The sequence below is a fragment of the Chamaea fasciata genome, unplaced genomic scaffold (assembly GCF_029207755.1).
Source record: "Chamaea fasciata isolate MVZ Bird 193981 ecotype frontalis unplaced genomic scaffold, bChaFas1.0.hap1 SCAF_591, whole genome shotgun sequence".
Lineage (NCBI taxonomy): Eukaryota > Metazoa > Chordata > Aves > Passeriformes > Sylviidae > Chamaea > Chamaea fasciata.
This window is the reverse complement of record NW_027094676.1, coordinates 29,129-46,951: the sequence shown is the minus strand read 5'-3', so window position 1 is coordinate 46,951 and position 17,823 is coordinate 29,129. Positions and strand designations below refer to the sequence as shown.

Genomic DNA, 17,823 nt, shown 5'->3' with positions numbered 1-17,823 from the left:
TTTTACGCCTGTTTTACCATTTTTACCGGTTTTTACCCTTTTTATCCTTTTAACCCTTTTTAAACCCCTTTTTTTACCCTTTTTACCTGTTTTTAACCCTTTTTAACCCTTTTTACCCTTTTAACCCTTTTTTACCCTTTTTAACCCTTTCTTTACCCTTTTTACCCTTTTAACCTTTTTAACCCTTTTTAACCCTTTACCGTTTTTACCCTTTTTTTACTCTTTTTACCCTTTTTTGCTCTTTTTTACCCTTTTTACCCCTTTTAACCATTTTAACCCTTTTGAACCCTTTTTAACCCTTTCTTTACCGTTTTTACCCTTTTTAACCCTTTCTTTACCGTTTTAACCCTTTTTTAACCCTTTCTTTACCATTTTTACCCTTTTATAACCCTTTTTAACCCTTTCTTTACCGTTTTAACCCTTTTAAAATCCTTTTTAACCCTTTACTACCCTTTCTAACCCTTCATTCGAGGCGGTTTCGCCCGCTGTTGGTATTTTCGGGCGCGGATTTTGGTGTGTTTCCCGTGGTTTTGCACGTCTCCCCCTCGGCCGCCTCCCGTCCCCAGAGTCGCCGGGCGGGGTCACGGCGGCGGTTTCATTGTCACTGTCGCGATAGTCGGCGTTTATTGTCACCGTCGCGATAGAGCTCGGGAGCGGGCTTTAGGAGTACACGGGCCGCGGGCTTCGTTGCCGTGGCAACAGGAGCAGGCCGCAGGCTTCGGCCTACTCCATCCCGCGCCATTTTTCCGCCCTTCCCTCCCCAATCCGCCCCCTCCCCTCCCCCCCCTTTCAAGCGGCTTCGCCCCCCCTCCCCCATCATAAAAAACCGTAATTAAGCTTAAAAAACCCCCTCGTTAGGGCCAATTAAAAAACCCGACCCTCCCCCGGTACTAAAAAAGCTGCAAAAGGGGGTGAGAAGACCCCCCAGACCCCGCCGGGGGGAATGTCCGGCCCCCCCGGGTGGGCGGGGGGCTCCGTCCGTGGGTCCGGCCATGGCCTGCCCCTCCCCCATCGCCGGCGCTGGGGGTCCCGGGGGGGCTGGGCCGGGGTCACCGACGGCAGGACTCGTCTGGGGAGGGGGAGAGGGGTCAGGGGCACCCCAGACAACCCCGAAATCACCCCAAATGACCCCGAAATAACCCCAAATAACCCCGAAATCACCACAAATGACCCGAAAACCCCCAAAACAACCCAAAATAACCCCAAAATCACCCCAAATGACCCAAAATCCCCCCAAATAACCCAAAATAACCCCAGAATTACCCCAAATAACCCAAAATCCCCCAAAACAACCCCAAATAACCCCAAATAACCTCGAAATCACCCCAAATGACCCAAAATCCCCCCAAATAACCCAAAATAACCCCAAAATAACCCCAAATAACCCCGAAATCACCACAAATGACCCAAAATAACCCAAAATAACCCCAAAATAACCCAAAATAACCCCGAAATCACCACAAATGACCTAAAATCCCCCCAAATAACCCCAAATAACCCCGAAATCACCCAAAATGACCCCGAAATCACCCCAAATGACCCAAAATCCCCCAAAATAACCCTGAAACAACCCCAAAATAACCCCAAATAACCCCGAAATCACCACAAATGACCCAAAATAACCCTGAAATCCCCCAAATTACCCCAAAATCCCTCAAAATTACCCAAATTACCCCAAGATAACCCCAAAATCCACCAAAATACCCCCAAATAACCACAAATAACCCCGAAATCCCCCAAAATTACCCCAAATAACCGCCAAATAACCCCAAATTCCACCAAATTACCCAAAATTACCCAAAATAACCCCAAAATAACCCCGAAATCCCCCAAATTCCCCCAAACTAACCCCAAAATCCCCAAAATTACCCCAAATTTCCCAAAATAACCCCAAATTCCACCTAAATCCACCAAATTTCCCCCCAAATTCCACCCAAATCCCCTCAAATTCCACCAAGTTTCACCAAATTTCCCCCAAATTCCCCCCAAATCCCCCAAATCCCTTCCCAGGACCCCAAACCCCCCAAATCTCCCCCAAATTCATTCCCAAAGCCCCCCAAACCCCCCAAATCCCTTCCCAAGACCCCCAAATTCCCCCCAAACCCCCTAAATCCCTTCCCAAGACCCCCAAACCCCCCAAATCCCCCCCAAATTCATTCCCAAAGCCCCCCAATCCCCCCAAATCCCTTCCCAGGAGCCCCAAAGCCCCCAAATCCCCCCCAAATTCATTCCCAAAGGCCCCCAATCCCCCCAAATCCCTTCCCAAGACCCCCAAATTCCCCCCAAACCCCCCAAATCCCTTCCCAGGACCCCAAACCCCCCAAATCTCCCCCAAATTCATTCCCAAATTCCCCCCAAACCCCCCAAATCCCTTCCCAAGACCCCCAAATTCCCCCCAAACCCCCCAAATCCCTTCCCAGGACCCCAAACCCCCCAAATCTCCCCCAAATTCATTCCCAAAGCCCCCCAAACCCCCCAAATCCCTTCCCAAGACCCCCAAATTCCCCCCAAATCCCTTTCCAAGACCCCAAACCCCCCAAATCTCCCCCAAATTCATTCCCAAAGCCCCCCAATCCCCCCAAATCCCTTCCCAAGACCCCCAAATTCCCCCCAATCCCTTCCCAGGAGCCCCAAACCCCCCAAATCCCCCCCAAATTCATTCCCAAAGGCCCCCAAACCCCCAATCCCTTCCCAAGACCCCCAAATTCCCCCCAAATCCCTTTCCAAGACCCCAAACCCCCCAAATCTCCCCCAAATTCATTCCCAAACCCCCAATCCCTTCCCAGGACCCCAAACCCCCCAAATCCCTTCCCAGGACCCCAAACCCCCCAAATCCCCCCCAAATTCATTCCCAAAGCCCCCCAATCCCCCCAAATCCCTTCCCAGGACCCCAAACCCCCCAAATCCCCCCCAAATTCATTCCCAAAGCCCCCCAATCCCCCCAAATCCCTTCCCAGGACCCCAAACCCCCCAAATCCCCCCCAAATTCATTCCCAAAGCCCCCCAATCCCCCCAAATCCCTTCCCAGGACCCCAAACCCCCCAAATCCCCCCCAAATTCATTCCCAAAGCCCCCCAATCCCCCCAAATCCCTTCCCAGGACCCCAAACCCCCCAAATCCCCCCCAAATTCATTCCCAAAGCCCCCCAATCCCTTCCCAGGAGCCCCAAAGCCCCCCGGGTTCCACCCACCGACGAGCAGGGCGCGGCCCCGGAGCCCCCCCGGCAGCCCCCCCGTGGGGGGAGGGGGCTCTTCCTCCTCCTCCTCCTCGTCATTGTCGTCGCGGCCGCCGGGGGGTCCCGGGGGGGTCCCGGGGGGCTCCTCGGGGGGTCCCCAGGCCGCCAGCGCCGCCCCCTCCGACGGGTACGAGAAGGTTCGCTCCAGATCCCGCTCGCTGAACCAGATCTTCAGCTGGGGGACAATGGGGACACTTTGGGGACATCGGGGACACTGGGGGGATTGGGGACATGGGGGACAGTTTGGGGACAGTGGGGACACTGGGGGACATTGGGGACGGTTTGGGGACAGTGGGGACACTGGGGGGATTGGGGACATGGGGGACACTTTGGGGACATCGGGGACACTGGGGACTTTGGGGACAGTTTGGGGACATCGGGGACACTGGGGGGATTGGGGACATGGGGGACAGTTTGGGGACAGTGGGGACACTGGGGGACATTGGGGACGGTTTGGGGACATCGGGGACACTGGGGGGATTGGGGACATTGGGGACACTTTGGGGACATCGGGGACACTGGGGGGATTGGGGACATGGGGGACATTGGGGACATGGGGGACAGTGGGGACACTGGGGGACATTGGGGACAGTTTGGGGACATCGGGGACATGGGGACACTGGGGGACAATGGGGACATGGGGGACAGTTTGGGGACATTGGAGACACTGGGGACAATTAGGACATTGGGGACATTTGGGGACCCTGGGGACAGTGGGGACAATGGGGACATCGGGGACATTGGGAACATTTGGGGACAGTTTGCGGACATTGGAGACACATATTTGGGGACATTTGGGGGATTTTGGGGACACTGGGAGTTTGGGGACGTTCGGGGACATCGTGGGAATCCGGGCGGGGTTGGGAATTTCGGGGCGGGGCTCGGCGGCCGTGGAAGCTTTGGGGGAATTCGGGAATTTGGGAGGGGCGGGGGGGGGCGGGCGGGGTGGGGGAGGGGCCCCTCCCCCCGCGGCCGGAAGCGCCTCCTGCCCCTCCCCCACAGCCGGTTCCTGTTTTGGGGGAGCCGCGGAGGATTCTGGGTAACGGCGGGGGGAGAACCAGAACCCCCCAAAAACGGGGGGCGGGGACACCTGGGGGGGACACCTGGGGGGGGACACGGGGACACCTGGGGGGACCCGAGAGGACCTAAAGGAGGGATGGGAGGGCGGGGGCGACACAGGTGACACACCGGTGACACACAGGTCACACACAGGTGACCCAGGTGACACTGAGGTGACACAGGTGACACAAGGACGGGGGATGGACAGAGAGGGGACACGAGGAGGGGGACACAGGTGACACGGAGATGACACCCAGGTGACACTCAGGTGACACAGAGATGACAAAAAGGTAACACAGGTGACACAGGTCACACACAGGTGACCCCGAGCTCACACAGGTGACCCAAGTGACACACGGATCGCACCCAGGTGACACACGGATCGCGCACAGGTGACCCCGAGCTCACACAGGTGACACACGGATTGCACACAGGTGACACTGGTGACCCAGGTGACACACGGATCGCACACAGATGACACACACAGGTGACCCCGAGCTCACACAGGTGACCCAGGTGACACATGGATCGCACACAGGTGACACAGGTGACCCCGAGCTCACACAGGTGACCCCGAGCTCACACAGGTGACACACAGATCGCACACAGGTGACACTGGTGACACACAGGTGACCCCGAGCTCACACAGGTGACCCAGGTGACACACGGATCGCACACAGGTGACACAGGTGACACACAGATCGCACCCAGGTGACACCCAGGTGACACAGGTGGCCCCGGAGCCGGCCGTACCTTCTTGCGGTGGGGGTCGCTCTTGGCCAGGCAGGAGCGCGGCAGCGCCAGGTACCCGCCGATCACCTGGATCTGCTCGGCCGTGGGGTAGCGCTTCTTGGGGGGCCCCGGGGGCGCCTCGGCGACATCCGCGGGGACCCCGGGGCCGCCCGCGGGGCCGCCCCCGCCCGCGGGGCCCCGGCGCGGCCGCACGGTGATGGTGTTACCGCTGCGGCGCTGCACGGCCGGGTGGGGACACGGCGGGGGACACGGCGGCTCCCGGCGGGGGGACAGAGCCCGCGCGGCCGAGGGGACACCGCCGGACACGGGGACACCGCCGCCGGACATGGGGACACCGCCGGACACCGGGACACCGCCGCCGGACACGGGGACACCGCCGGACACCGGGACGGCCACCCCCGGCGAGAGCGCGGCCCCGCCCTCGGAGCACGGAGGTGTCACCGAGGGACGCGACACGGGTGACACGGCGGGGGCGGGGACGGGAGGTGCGGTCAGCGAGGGCTTGGGTGGCCCCGGGGGCTGGTGGCCGTTCACTGTCGCTTGTGTCCCCGGTGTCCCCTGAGCCCCCCGTCCCTCCACCGCCTTCCAGCTCCTGACCATGCCCTTGACCGTGCCCTGTCCCTTGTTTGTCCCCTGTCCCTCCTCCGAGGCCACCGCGGTCACTCTGTCACCCCCTGCTGTCCCCACGGCCGACGGTGAGCCCGGGGCCACGCCCTTGGCCGTCCCCAAAGCCTCGGGTGTCCCCAAGGTGTGACCCGGGACCCTCCTGGGGGTCTGGGCCACCCCCTGGCCCTCAGGTGTCCCTTGTCCCTCTGCTGTCCCCAAACTCCGGAGCGCCCCGGGGGTCGCCGCTGTCCCCGCGGCCTTGGCTGACCCTTGACCCTCAGGTGACCCCGCCTTGGTGACCACCCCATGACCTCTGACCACTCCTGTGTCCTTGGCTGACCCTCGACCTTCAGGTGACCCCACACCGCTGACCAATCCATGACCCTTGACCGTCCCTTGTCCCTCGACTGTCCCCAAACCCTTCACTGACCCTTGACCCTCAGGCGACCCCACACCGCTGACCCCCCCATGACCTTTGACCACTCCAATGTCCTTGGCTGACCCTTGACCCTCAGGTGACCCCGCCTTGGTGACCGCCCCGCGCCCCTCGTCCCCTCCAGGGCCGTCCCCACCCCGGGGGGGACCCTCGGGGACAAAGCGGCTCCGCAGGCGGCTGACGCAGCCCCGGGGGGGGTCCTGGGGGTCCCGGGGGGAATCTGGGGGGTCCCGGGGGGAATTCGGGGGGTCCCGGGGCGGATCTTCAGGATCTGGGGGAGGATTTTTGGCATCTCGGAGATTTTGGGAATCCCGGGGGGGATTTGGGGGCTCCCGGGGGGGGGTTTGGGGGTCCCGGGGGGGGGTTTGGGGGGTCCCGGGGGGGGGTTTGGGGGTCCCGGGGGGGGGTTTGGGCACATCTCTCCAGCCCCTCGGTGCTGCGGCTCAGCCCCGGCGCCAGCGCCAGGGACCCGCCCAGAGCGTCCTGCTCAGGTGTGCCCCCTGACTCAGGTGCGCCCCCCGGGCCAGGCGTGCCCCCAGGTGTGCCCCCAGACTCAGGTGCGCCCCCAGGTGTGCCCCCGGCCCGCGCCCGCCGCCGCTCCAGCAGTTCCCGTTTCCAGGTGGGCACCTGCGCCGCGCGCTCCCGCTGCTCGCGCTCCCGGCGCCGCGCGGCCTCGTCCTCCCGGCGCCGCCGCTCCAGGAGCTGCAGCTTCCAGCCCGGCAGCGCCATCCCGGCCTGGGGACAATGGGGACACTGAGGGGACACTGGGGACACTGCGGGGACACTGTGGGGACACCGGGGACACTGAGGGGACACCGGGGATAGGACAGGGTCAGCTTCCAGCCCGGCAGCGCCATCCCGGCCTGGGGACAATGGGGACACTGAGGGGACACTGGGGACACTGTGGGGACACTGGGGACACTGCGGGGACACCGGGGACACTGAGGGGACACCGGGGACACTGAGGGGACACCGGGGACAGGACAGGGTCAGCTGCCAGCCCGGCAGCGCCATCCCGGCCTGCGGACAATGGGGACACTGAGGGGACAGTGGGGACAGCACAGGGCCAGTTGGGCTGTCCGGTCCCGTCATCCACCCGTGGGGACACTGGGGACACTCTGGGGACACTGGGGGGACAGCACGGGGAAATGGGACGGGGTTTGGAACTGGTGGAGGGAACTGGGATGGGGACTGGGGGGACTGGGGGCACTGGGATGGGATTGTCCAGCCCGGCACCGCCGTCCCCCAGTGGGGACACCAGGGACACTGTGGGGACACTGAGGGGACACCAGGGACACTGGGGGGACATTGGGGACACTGGGGGGACACCGGGGACACTGTGGGGACAGAACGGAGGGAGCAGGGTGGGATTTGGGGCTGCTGGAGGGAACTGGGACGGAGTTTGAGGGACACGGAACGGGCTTGGGGACATTGGAGCCACCTGGAAGGGGACAGGGGCCACCAGGGCCACCAGAACAGGGACAGGGACACCAGAACAGGGACAGGGGCCACCAGGGACACCAGGGATGGGGACAGTGGCCACCAGGGATGGAACAGGGGACACCAAGGACACCAAGGATGGGACTGAGGCCACCAGAACAGGGACAGGGACACCAGGGATGGGGACAGGGGCCAACAGGGATGGGACTGAGGCCACCAGGGACACCAGGGATGGGACAGGGGCCACCAAAACAGGGACAGGGGCCACCAGGGATGGGACAGGGGCCACCAAGGCCACCAGAACAGGGACAGGGACACCAGGGATGGGGACAGGGGCCACCAGGGATGGGACAGGGGCCACCGAGGCCACCAGAACAGGGACAGGGCCACCAGGGATGGGACAGGGGCCACCGAGGCCACCAGAACAGGGACAGGGACACCAGGGTTGGGGACAGGGGCCACCAAGGCCCCGGGGCGGGAGCTGAGGCCGGCGCCGGTGGAGCCACGCGGGGAGGGGACATTTGGGGACATCGTCCCTCGTCATCAGCATCGCCTCCCCCCCGCTGCCCGGGGCTCCCCGCCATCCCGGGAGTTCAGAGGAGCCGTGGAAGAATCCCGGGAATCCTGCGGGAATCCCGGGAATCCTGGGGGCGGGTCCGGGAATTCTGGGGGAATTCCGGGAAATCCGGGGGGGGGGGATCCCAGGAAATCCTTGGGGGGGGGGCGGGGGGTGTCCCAGGTGTCCCCGAGGGTCCCAAAATTCCGCGGGGAATCCCCGAAACTCCTCGGAGAAATGCCAAAATTCCGCCGGGGGCGTCTCCGGAAAAAAGGGGGAAAAAAAGAAAGAAAATCCCCCAAATGGCCGGAAAACGCCCCAAAACCGCCGCGGGGGATGGGGGAGGGGAAGGGAGCCCCCCCCAAATTTGGGGAGGGGTCGGCGGCACCCCCGGGACCCCCCGGAGCGCTCGGGGTGTGGCGGGTGGGGGAGGGGCGGCGGAGGGAGAATTTTTTTAAATATTTTTTTAGGGGTGAAGGAAAAAAAAAAAGGGCGGGAAAAAAGGGGAGGGGGGAGGGGAAATCCCGGGGGGGGGCCGCCCCTCCCCCACCCCGAGAGACCCCGAAATGGGGGGGAGGGGGGGGGAGGGGTCCCCAAAATACTCACCCGGGGCTGGAGGCGCGGGAGGGACCCGGAGGAAGCGGCGGGGGGGGGGAGGGGAGGGGGGAGGAAAAGCGGCTTTTCCTGGGGTGGGGGAGGGGCGGGGGGAGGTGGGGGGAGGGGCGGGAGGAAGCGGAGGGGGAGGGGCGCCCCCTGCACCCCCCTTTTATTTTTCGAGGGAGCCGAAATTTTGGGGGGGGGGGAGGGGAAATTGGGGGGGGTGGTGGGGGGAGGGGTCGAACCCGAACCCCCCAAAAATCCGCGCGGGAAAAGATGGGGGGGGGGAGGGGCGAATCCAAGATTTTTGGGGGGAATTTTTGGGGGGATGTTCGGGGGCTGGGGGAGGGGCGGGAGGGACCCCCCCGGGTTGGGGGAGGGGGAGGGGGAGGGGGAAGGAGTCTCTTTGTGTGCTGCAAGGGGGGCGGGGGCCTCGCGGAAGGGGCGGGGCTAGGGGAGGGGCCTCGGGTGTTTCTGTAGGGTCGCCCTCGCGAATCGCCGCGAAATTCCTCAGAATTCCAGGAATTCCGCCCAAACTGCCCCGAAATTCCCAAAAATTCCCCAAAATTTCCAAAAATTCCCCAAAATCCCCCAGAATCCCCCAGATTCCCTTTCCCAGAACTCCCCCGGCTCCAAACTCCCCCAAATCCCCCCGGATTCCCGGCCCCTTCCCCAATTCCCGGGATCCCCTCGGGGGGGGGTGGGGGCGGGGCGGCGGCCGCGTCTCCCCCTCCCCCACCCCTTAAATCGGCGGTTTCCGGGGGGGGCCCCGCCCCCACCTCAGCTCACCTGGGGACCCCACCCTCACCTGGGCCGCACCCCGGGGTGGGGGTCGGGGTCACCTCGGCGTCGGCCGCGCCCAGAAGGTGACCCCGATCCCGGCCAGGTGAGCGGTGACGTCACACCTGACCCTGACCCCGCACCTGGCCAGGTGAGCCCTGACCCTGACCCCACACCTGGGCAGGTGAGCCCTGACCCTGACCCCACACCTGGGCAGGTGAGCCCTGACCCCGCACCTGGCCAGGTGAGCCCTGACCCTGACCCACACCTGGCCAGGTGAGCCCTGACCCTGATCCACACCTGGGCAGGTGAGCCCTGACCCTGACCCACACCTGGCCAGGTGAGCCCTGACCCTGATCCACACCTGGCCAGGTGAGCCCTGACCCTGATCCACACCTGGGCAGGTGAGCCCTGACCCTGACCCACACCTGGCCAGGTGAGCCCTGACCCACACCTGGCCAGGTGAGCCCTGACCCTGACCCACACCTGGCCAGGTGAGCCCTGACCCTGACCCACACCTGGGCAGGTGAGCCCTGACCCCACACCTGGGCAGGTGAGCCCTGACCCTGACCCACACCTGGGCAGGTGAGCCCTGACCCCACACCTGGGCAGGTGAGCCCTGACCCTGACCCACACCTGGCCAGATGATCTCAGTCCCAATCCCGATCCTGGCCAGGTGAGCCCTGATCCCCCCTCGGCTGGGGCAGAAGCAGGTGACCCCTCCAGGTGTGCCCCAGGTGTCCCAGCGTCCCCTCAGGTGTGCCCCAGGTGTCCCCATTTCCCCTCAGGTGTGCCCCAGGTGCTCTCAGGTGTGTCTCTGCCCCCCCCGGATCCTCCCAGGTGTCCCAAATCCCCCAGGTGTGCTCCAGGTGTGTCCCCGCTGTCCCCAGGTGTCGCCCATCCCCCTCAGGTGTGTTTCATCCCCCCCAGGTGTGTCCCAGGTGTGTCCCCGTCCCCCTCCCCACCCCAAGCGGGTCAATCCCGGTGACTCAGAGGATTTTGGGGTGGGCGGGGCCCCTCCCCCACCCTCACCTGGGCCCCTCCCCCCTCACCTGGGCTATTTAAGGTGTCCCCGGTCCCCTCCTGTCCCCTCCTGTCCCCACCTGGTCCCACCTGTCCCCACCTGGCCCCGATGGCTCCGCCCGGGCCCTGCCGGCCCCTGGTGGCGCTGCTGCTGCTGCTGCTGCTGGGTGAGACTGGGGGGACTGGGAGGGACTGGGATGGACTGGGATGGACTGGGAATGGGGATATGGGGGACTGGGATGGACTGGGGTTACTGGGATTGGAGATATGGGGGACTGGGATGGACTGGGAGAGGATTGGGAGGGACTGGGATGGACTGGGGGGACTGGGATGGACTGGGAACAGGGATATGGGGGGACTGGGATGGACTGGAAGAGGACTGGGGGGAACTGGGATGGACTGGGATGGACGGGGGGCACTGGAGCCACTGGGAACGGGGATGTGGGGGACTGGGGTGGACTGGGAGAGGATTGGGGGGGACTGGGGGGACTGGGATTGGAGATTTGGGAGACTGGGATGAACTGGGAATGGGGAATGGGACGGGGTCAGGGAGGGAAACTGGGACAGGAACTGGGAGGGACGGAGATGGAGCGATAGGGAGTTTGGGAGGGACTGGGAATGACGGATACGGAATCTGGGTGGGACTGCGGTGACTGGGATGGGACTGGGATGGACTGAGATGGGATTGGGATGGACTGGGATGGGATTGGGATGGACTGGGATGAACTGGGCTGGGACTGGGATGGACTGGGATGGGACTGGGATGGACTGGGACGGACTGGGATGAACTGGGATGAACCGGGATGGGCTGGGCTGGGAACTGGTCCGTACTGGTCCAAACTGGTCCGTACTGGTGTATACTGGAGCCGGCTGACCTTTGACCTCCCCCAGGCGCCTCCGGGCGCGGCGACTCCGCCCCCGGCCCCGCGCTGACCCCGCTGACGGCCGGGGTGGATCCCTGCAAGGATCCGCTCGGGTTCCTCAGCCCCCAGCTGGGATCCGGATCCTCCCGGGGGTCCTCCGGAAGTCTGGGATCCTCCGGGGGAGCCTGCGGACACCCGGGATCCTCTGGAGGCGGATCGGGATCGGCCGGAAGCGCATCGGGATCCTCTGGGAATTCGGGATCCTCCGGCACCGCAGGATCCTCCGGAGATTCGGGGACTTACGGGGGCGGATCGGGGTCCTACGGGGGCGGATCGGGGTCCTATGGGAATTCGGGATCCTATGGGAATTCGGGATCCTATGGGGGATCCAGCTCAGGGTCCTACGGATCCGGATCGGGCAGACCTGGATCTGGATCAGGAAGACCCGGATCTGGATCGGGCAGACCTGGATCTGGATCAGGAAGACCCGGATCTGGATCCGGATCGGGCAGACCCGGATCCCAGGGGGGAAGTGGATCCCAGGGGGGAGGCGGATCCGGCTCCTACGGGGGATCCTCGGGATCCTACGGGGATGACGCGGGATCCTATGGAGGATCCTACGGAGGCGATTCGGGATCCTACGGGGGATCGGGATCCCAGGGCAGGCCGGGATCCTATGGGGGGCTGGGATCTTACGGGGGTGGATCAGGATCCTACGGAGGAGGGTCGGGATCCCAGGGCAGGCCGGGATCCCATGGAAAACCGGGATCTTACGGGGGTGGACCGGGATCCTACGGTGGGTCAGGATCCTACGGTGGGTCAGGATCCTATGGAGGGTCGGGATCCCAGGGCAGGCCGGGATCCTACGGGGGAAGACCGGGATCCTATGGAGGAGGATCGGGATCCTACGGGGGTGGATCAGGATCCCAGGGCAGGCCGGGATCCCATGGAAAACCGGGATCTTATGGGGGGTTGGGATCTTATGGGGGCGATTTGGGATCCTACGGAGGAGGATCAGGATCCTATGGAGGGTCGGGGTCTCAGGGTAGACCGGGATCTTATGGGGGTGGGTCAGGGTCCTATGGGGGATCAGGATCTCAGGGCAGGCCGGGATCCTATGGGGGCAGCTCAGGGTCTTATGGGGGCGGTCCAGGATCCTACGGGGGCAGCTCAGGGTCCTATGGGGGTGGTCCAGGGTCCTATGGGGGTGGTCCAGGGTCCTATGGGGGCGGTCCAGGGTCCTATGGGGGCGGGTCAGGATCCTATGGGGGTGGATCGGGATCTCAGGGCAGGCCGGGATCCTACGGGGGCGGTCCAGGATCCTATGGGGGCAGCTCAGGATCCTATGGGGGCGGGTCGGGATCCTATGGGGGCAGCTCAGGGTCCTACGGGGGCTCGGGATCCTCCGGAGGGGACTGGGGATCCTTCGGCGGATCCTCCGGGGGATCCCTGGGCTCCCGGCAGCGCCCCGGCTACAAGAACCCCGGGATCCCCTTCGTGCCGGGGCTGCGCGACCCCGCCCGCCTCGGGGGCTACATCCCCGTCCGCCGGGGGCCGGGATCCGCCCCGGGATCTGCCCCGGGATCCACCCAGGGCGCCAGGGCCGGATCCGCCCTGGGATCTGCTCAGGAGGGATCCGGTCAGGGAGCCGGGGCTGGGTCTGCCCTGGGATCTGCCCAGGGATCCAATCAGGGATCCAACCAGGGATCCAGTCAGGGATCCAGTGACAGGGACGGGGACGGGTGCGGGGGCTGCCGGAAATAGAGGAGGGGTCCTGGACGGATCCCAAAGGGATCCCAGAGGATTCCAGTGGATCCCAAATAAAGCCTCGGATCCGGCGTCGGCCTCGTCACTGTCACCGCAGACTGGGGACACTGGGGACACTGGGAACGGCCTGGGGACATCCCTGGGGACGCTGGGAACGGCGTGGGGACATCCCTGGGGACGCTGGGAACGGCCTGGGGACATCACTGGGGACACTGGGAATGGCCTGGGGACATCCCTGGGGACACTGGGAACGGCCTGGGGACATCATTGGGGACACTGGGAATGGCCTGGGGACATCCCTGGGGACACTGGGAATGACGTGGGGACATCCCTGGGGACACTGGGAATGGCCTGGGGACATCCCTGGGGACACTGGGAATGGCCTGGGGACATCCCTGGGGACACTGGGAACGGCCTGGGGACATCATTGGGGACACTGGGAACGGCCTGGGGACATCCCTGGGGACATCCCTGGGGACACTGGGAATGGCGTGGGGACATCCCTGGGGACACTGGGAATGGCCTGGGGACATCCCTGGGGACGCTGGGAACGGCCTGGGGACATCCCTGGGGACGCTGGGAACGGCCTGGGGACATCCCTGGGGACACTCCCAGCCCCGCCCCCACCCCAGGAATCCCCTCCCCCTGCCATGGGCGGAACCGCGGCCCCGCCCCCCCGAACCAGCGCTCCCAGTGCTCCCAGTACAGCCGGTTCCCCGCCCGGGACCTTCCCCGCTTTTGGGGGGCCACGCCCGGGTTGGAACCGCCGGAATTTGGGGGTTCCCACCCCGATTGTCCCAAATTTCGGGGGCGCACACCTGGGACATACCGAACTTGGGGGGGACACACCTGGAATGTCCCAAAATCTGGGGGGGGGGGGGGTCACACCTGAGACACCCCAAATTTGGTCCGGGGGGGGGTCCCCAAAACCTCCCCACCCCCCCCCCGCGGCGCAGGGAATGCCGGGAACTGAGTCACGGCCCCTCCCCCCACCCCCGCCTGGGGGGACCCCTCGCCCCTCCCCCCCCCCGGAGCCTTTAAGAGACCGGGGGACCCTCCCAGTGCTCCCAGTTTGATCCCAGTGCTCCCAGTGCGGCGCAGGAGGGACCGGCAGCGCTGGCAGGTACTGGGGAGGACTGGGAGGAACTGGGAGGGCGCTGGGACCAAACTGGGACCAAACTGGGGGACACTGGGGACACTGGGACCAAACTGAGACCAAACTGGGGGGCACTGGGGGTCACTGGGAGGGCACTGGGGGACACTGGGGGGCACTGGGAGGGCACTGGGAGGGCACTGGGAGGGCACTGGGGGGCACTGGGAGGACACTGGGGGACACTGGGAGGGCACTGGGGGACACTGGGTGGGCACTGGGGGACACTGGGAGGACACTGGGGGACACTGGGAGGGCACTGGGGGACACTGGGTGGGCACTGGGGGACACTGGGAGGACACTGGGGTTACTGGGAGGGCACTGGGGGTCACTGGGGGTCACTGGGAGGGCACTGGGGGTCACTGGGCGGGACTGGGACCACACTGGAGGTGACTGGTTCTCACTGGTGTCCCCTCTGTCCCGCCCCCCCCGCAGCCATGTCCGACCGCCGCCCCTCCCCCCCCCCCGGCCTCCCCCCCCCAAGGCCCGCCCCTCCCCCCCCGGGGCCGAGCCCCTCCCCCCCCGGGGCTCCCCCTGGCCCCGTGGCCGCCCCTGCCCGCCTGGCCCCGCGGCGACAGCGGCGACAGCGGCGACAAGGACGCGGCCCCGCCCGCGGCGACAGCGGCGACAGAGGGGACACGGGGCGGGGGCGGGGCCCGCTGAGACCCCCGGGCCGGCGACACCGAGCGCGGGGGGGCCCCGAGAGGTGCCACCATCGTCCCCGGGCACCCGCAGGGGCCCCCGGGTGTCCCCAGGTGTCCCCAGGCGGTGCCACCGCTGTCCCCGACACCCCTCAGAGCAATAAATGTCCCCCAAAAGCGCCACCGCTGTCCCCAGGTGTCCTCGGATGTCCCCAAGATGTGCCACCATCATCACTGGGCATGCCCAGGTGTCCCCGAGGAGCGCCACCGCTGTCCCCAGGTGTCCCCAGGGGTGTCCCCAGGTGTCCCCAGGTGTCCCCAGGGGTGTCCCCAGGTGTCCCCAGGTGTGTCCCCAGGTGTGTCCCAGGGGTGTCCCCAGGTGTCCCCAGGGGTGTCCCCAGGTGTCCCCAGGTGTCCCCAGGGGTGTCCCCAGGTGTCCCCAGGTGTGTCCCCAGGTGTGTCCCAGGGGTGTCCCCAGGGGTGTCCCCAGGGGTGTCCCCAGGGGTGTCCCCAGGTGTCCCCAGGGGTGTCCCCAGGTGTCCCCAGGGGTGTCCCCAGGGGTGTCCCCAGGTGTCCCCAGGGGTGTCCCCAGGTGTGTCCCCAGGTGTGTCCCCAGGTGTGTCCCAGGGGTGTCCCCAGGTGTCCCCAGGGGTGTCCCCAGGGGTGTCCCCAGGTGTCCCCAGGGGTGTCCCCAGGTGTCCCCAGGTGTGTCCCCAGGTGTGTCCCCAGGTGTGTCCCCAGGTGTGTTCCCAGGTGTCCCCAGGTGTGTCCCCAGGTGTGTCCCCAGATGTCCCCAGGTGTCCCCAGGTGTGTCCCAGGTGTCCCCAGGTGTCCCCAGGCAGTGGCACCGCTGTCCCCGGACGTCCTCAGGAGGCGCCGCCGCTCGCGGGTTTCGGGGCCGGGTTTGGCCCGTGTGGCGGGGATTTGAGGCCGGCCCCGAGCGAGTTTTGCGAAGACCTCGCTCCGGTGCGAACATCTGACGGAGTTTCGGGCTCGGCCGGTGTCTGCGGCGAGTTTTTCACCCGTTTCCTCCCGGCCCGACTTTCCCGCCATTTTTAAACCCGTCCCCATGGCGACGGCGCCGCGGCGGCGCTCGCCCCTGACGTCACGAGTCCGCCTGCGTCCCACAATGCTCCGCGGCTCTGTGCGGGCGGGGTGTCCGCCTGTGTCCCACAATGCCCCGCGGCCCCGTGTGAGGGGGGCCTGTGGCCGGGTCCGCCTGTGTCCCACAATGCCCCGCGGCCCCGTGTGAGGGGGGCCTGTGGCCGGGTCCTCCTGTGTCCCACAATGCCCCGCGGCCCCGCGTGAGGGGGGCCTGTGGCCGGGTCCTCCTGTGTCCCACAATGCCCCGCGGCCCCGTGTGAGGGGGGCCTGTGGCCGGGTCCTCCTGTGTCCCACAATGCCCCGCGGCCCCGTGTGAGGGGGGGTCCGAGGCCGGGTCCGCCTGTGTCCCACAATGCCCCGCGGCCCCGTGTGAGGGGGGTCCGAGGCCGGGTCCGCCTGTGTCCCACAATGCCCCGCGGCCCCGTGTGAGGGGGGGCCTGTGGCCGGGTCCTCCTGTGTCCCACAATGCCCCGCGGCCCCGTGTGAGGGGGGCCTGTGGCCGGGTCCTCCTGTGTCCCACAATGCCCCGCGCGCGCCCCCTCCCTCCCTCTCGGTGCCTCGCTCGCTGCCCCAGGCCCGGCGCTGCCGCGGGCCCGCGGCTCAGGCGGTAACGGCGGCGGGGGGGACACGGCCCCGGGGGGGGCCCGGGGGGCGGGGGAGGGGCCCGTGAGGGGGTGGGGGAGGGGAGAGGGAGGGCCCGGGGTGGGGGGGGAGGGGAAGGGGTGGGGGAGGGAATGGCGGGGGGGGCGCGCGCCGTGACGTCACAGCGCGGCCTGGTCTTCCTCCCCCCCCGGCAGGTGCAGCCACGTGACTGCCGGAGCCCCCCACACACACCAGTGCTCCCAGTAAGCGGCACCAGCGAGGCACCAGCGGCCCCCAGTGACCCCCCAGTGCTCCCAGTGACCCCCCAGTGACCCCCCCAGTGCTCCCAGTGACCCCCCCAGTGCTCCCAGTGACCTCCCAGTGCTCCCAGTGACCCCCCCAGTGCTCCCAGTGACTCCCAGTGACCCCCCCCAGTGCTCCCAGTAACTCCCAGTGACCCTCCCAGTGCTCCTTGCTCTCCCTCCCTTGCCCCCAGTGCTCCCAGTAACCCTTCCTGCCCTTCCCAGTGCTCCCAGTCCCACGGGGGCCCCCTCTCAGCTGTCCCAGTGACCCTTCCCAGTGCTCCCAGTGCTCCCAGTGCTCCCCGCTGTTCCTTCAGGGACCCGCCCAGTTCCCACATCGCCTCTCCCAGTCCCTCCCAGTCCCTCCCAGTCCCTCCCGCCCCCCTTGCCACCGCTCCCACAGCGCTCCCCAGGCCCCACGTCCCTGCCTCCAGTCCCTCCCAGTGGCCCCTCGTCCCTCCCAGTCCCTCCCAGTATCTCCAGATCTCCTCCCAGTCCCTCCCAGTCCCCATAGCTCCATTCCCAGTCCCCCCCAGTGCGCATAACTCCATTCCCAGTCCCCCCCAGTCCCTCCCAGTCGTCCCAGTCCCCCCCACTACCCCCCAGTCCCAGTCCCCCCAGTCCCCCCCAGTCCCCCCCCAGTCCCAGTCCCCCCAGTCCCCCCAGTCCATCCCAGTCCCCCCCAGTCCCAGTCCCCCCAGTCCCCCCAGTCCCCCCCAGTCCCAGTCCCCCCAGTCCCCCCAGTCCATCCCAGTCCCCCCCAGTCCCAGTCCCCCCAGTCCCCCCCAGTCCCCCCCAGTCCCAGTCCCCCCAGTCCCCCCAGTCCATCCCAGTCCCCCCAGTCCCCCCCAGTCCCCCCAGTCCCTCCCAGTCCCCCCAGTCCATCCCAGTCCCCGTCCCCCGCCCCCCGCCGCCCCGCGGCCCCCGGC

At 66.1% G+C, this 17,823-nt stretch overlaps 1 protein-coding gene across 1 annotated transcript; it reads right to left on the bottom strand.

The window, feature by feature from the left end:
* Nucleotides 1-813: 813 nt before the first annotated feature.
* Nucleotides 814-6,179, bottom strand: LOC136305710 (phostensin-like). Its single transcript, XM_066209023.1, has 3 exons — nucleotides 5,048-6,179; nucleotides 3,191-3,410; nucleotides 814-1,069 (listed from the first exon to the last, which is right to left on the bottom strand). The coding sequence occupies exons 1-3, from the start codon at nucleotides 5,645-5,647 to the stop codon at nucleotides 1,050-1,052; spliced, it is 840 nt and encodes a 279-aa protein (XP_066065120.1). The 5' UTR covers nucleotides 5,648-6,179; the 3' UTR covers nucleotides 814-1,049.
* Nucleotides 6,180-17,823: the final 11,644 nt, after the last annotated feature.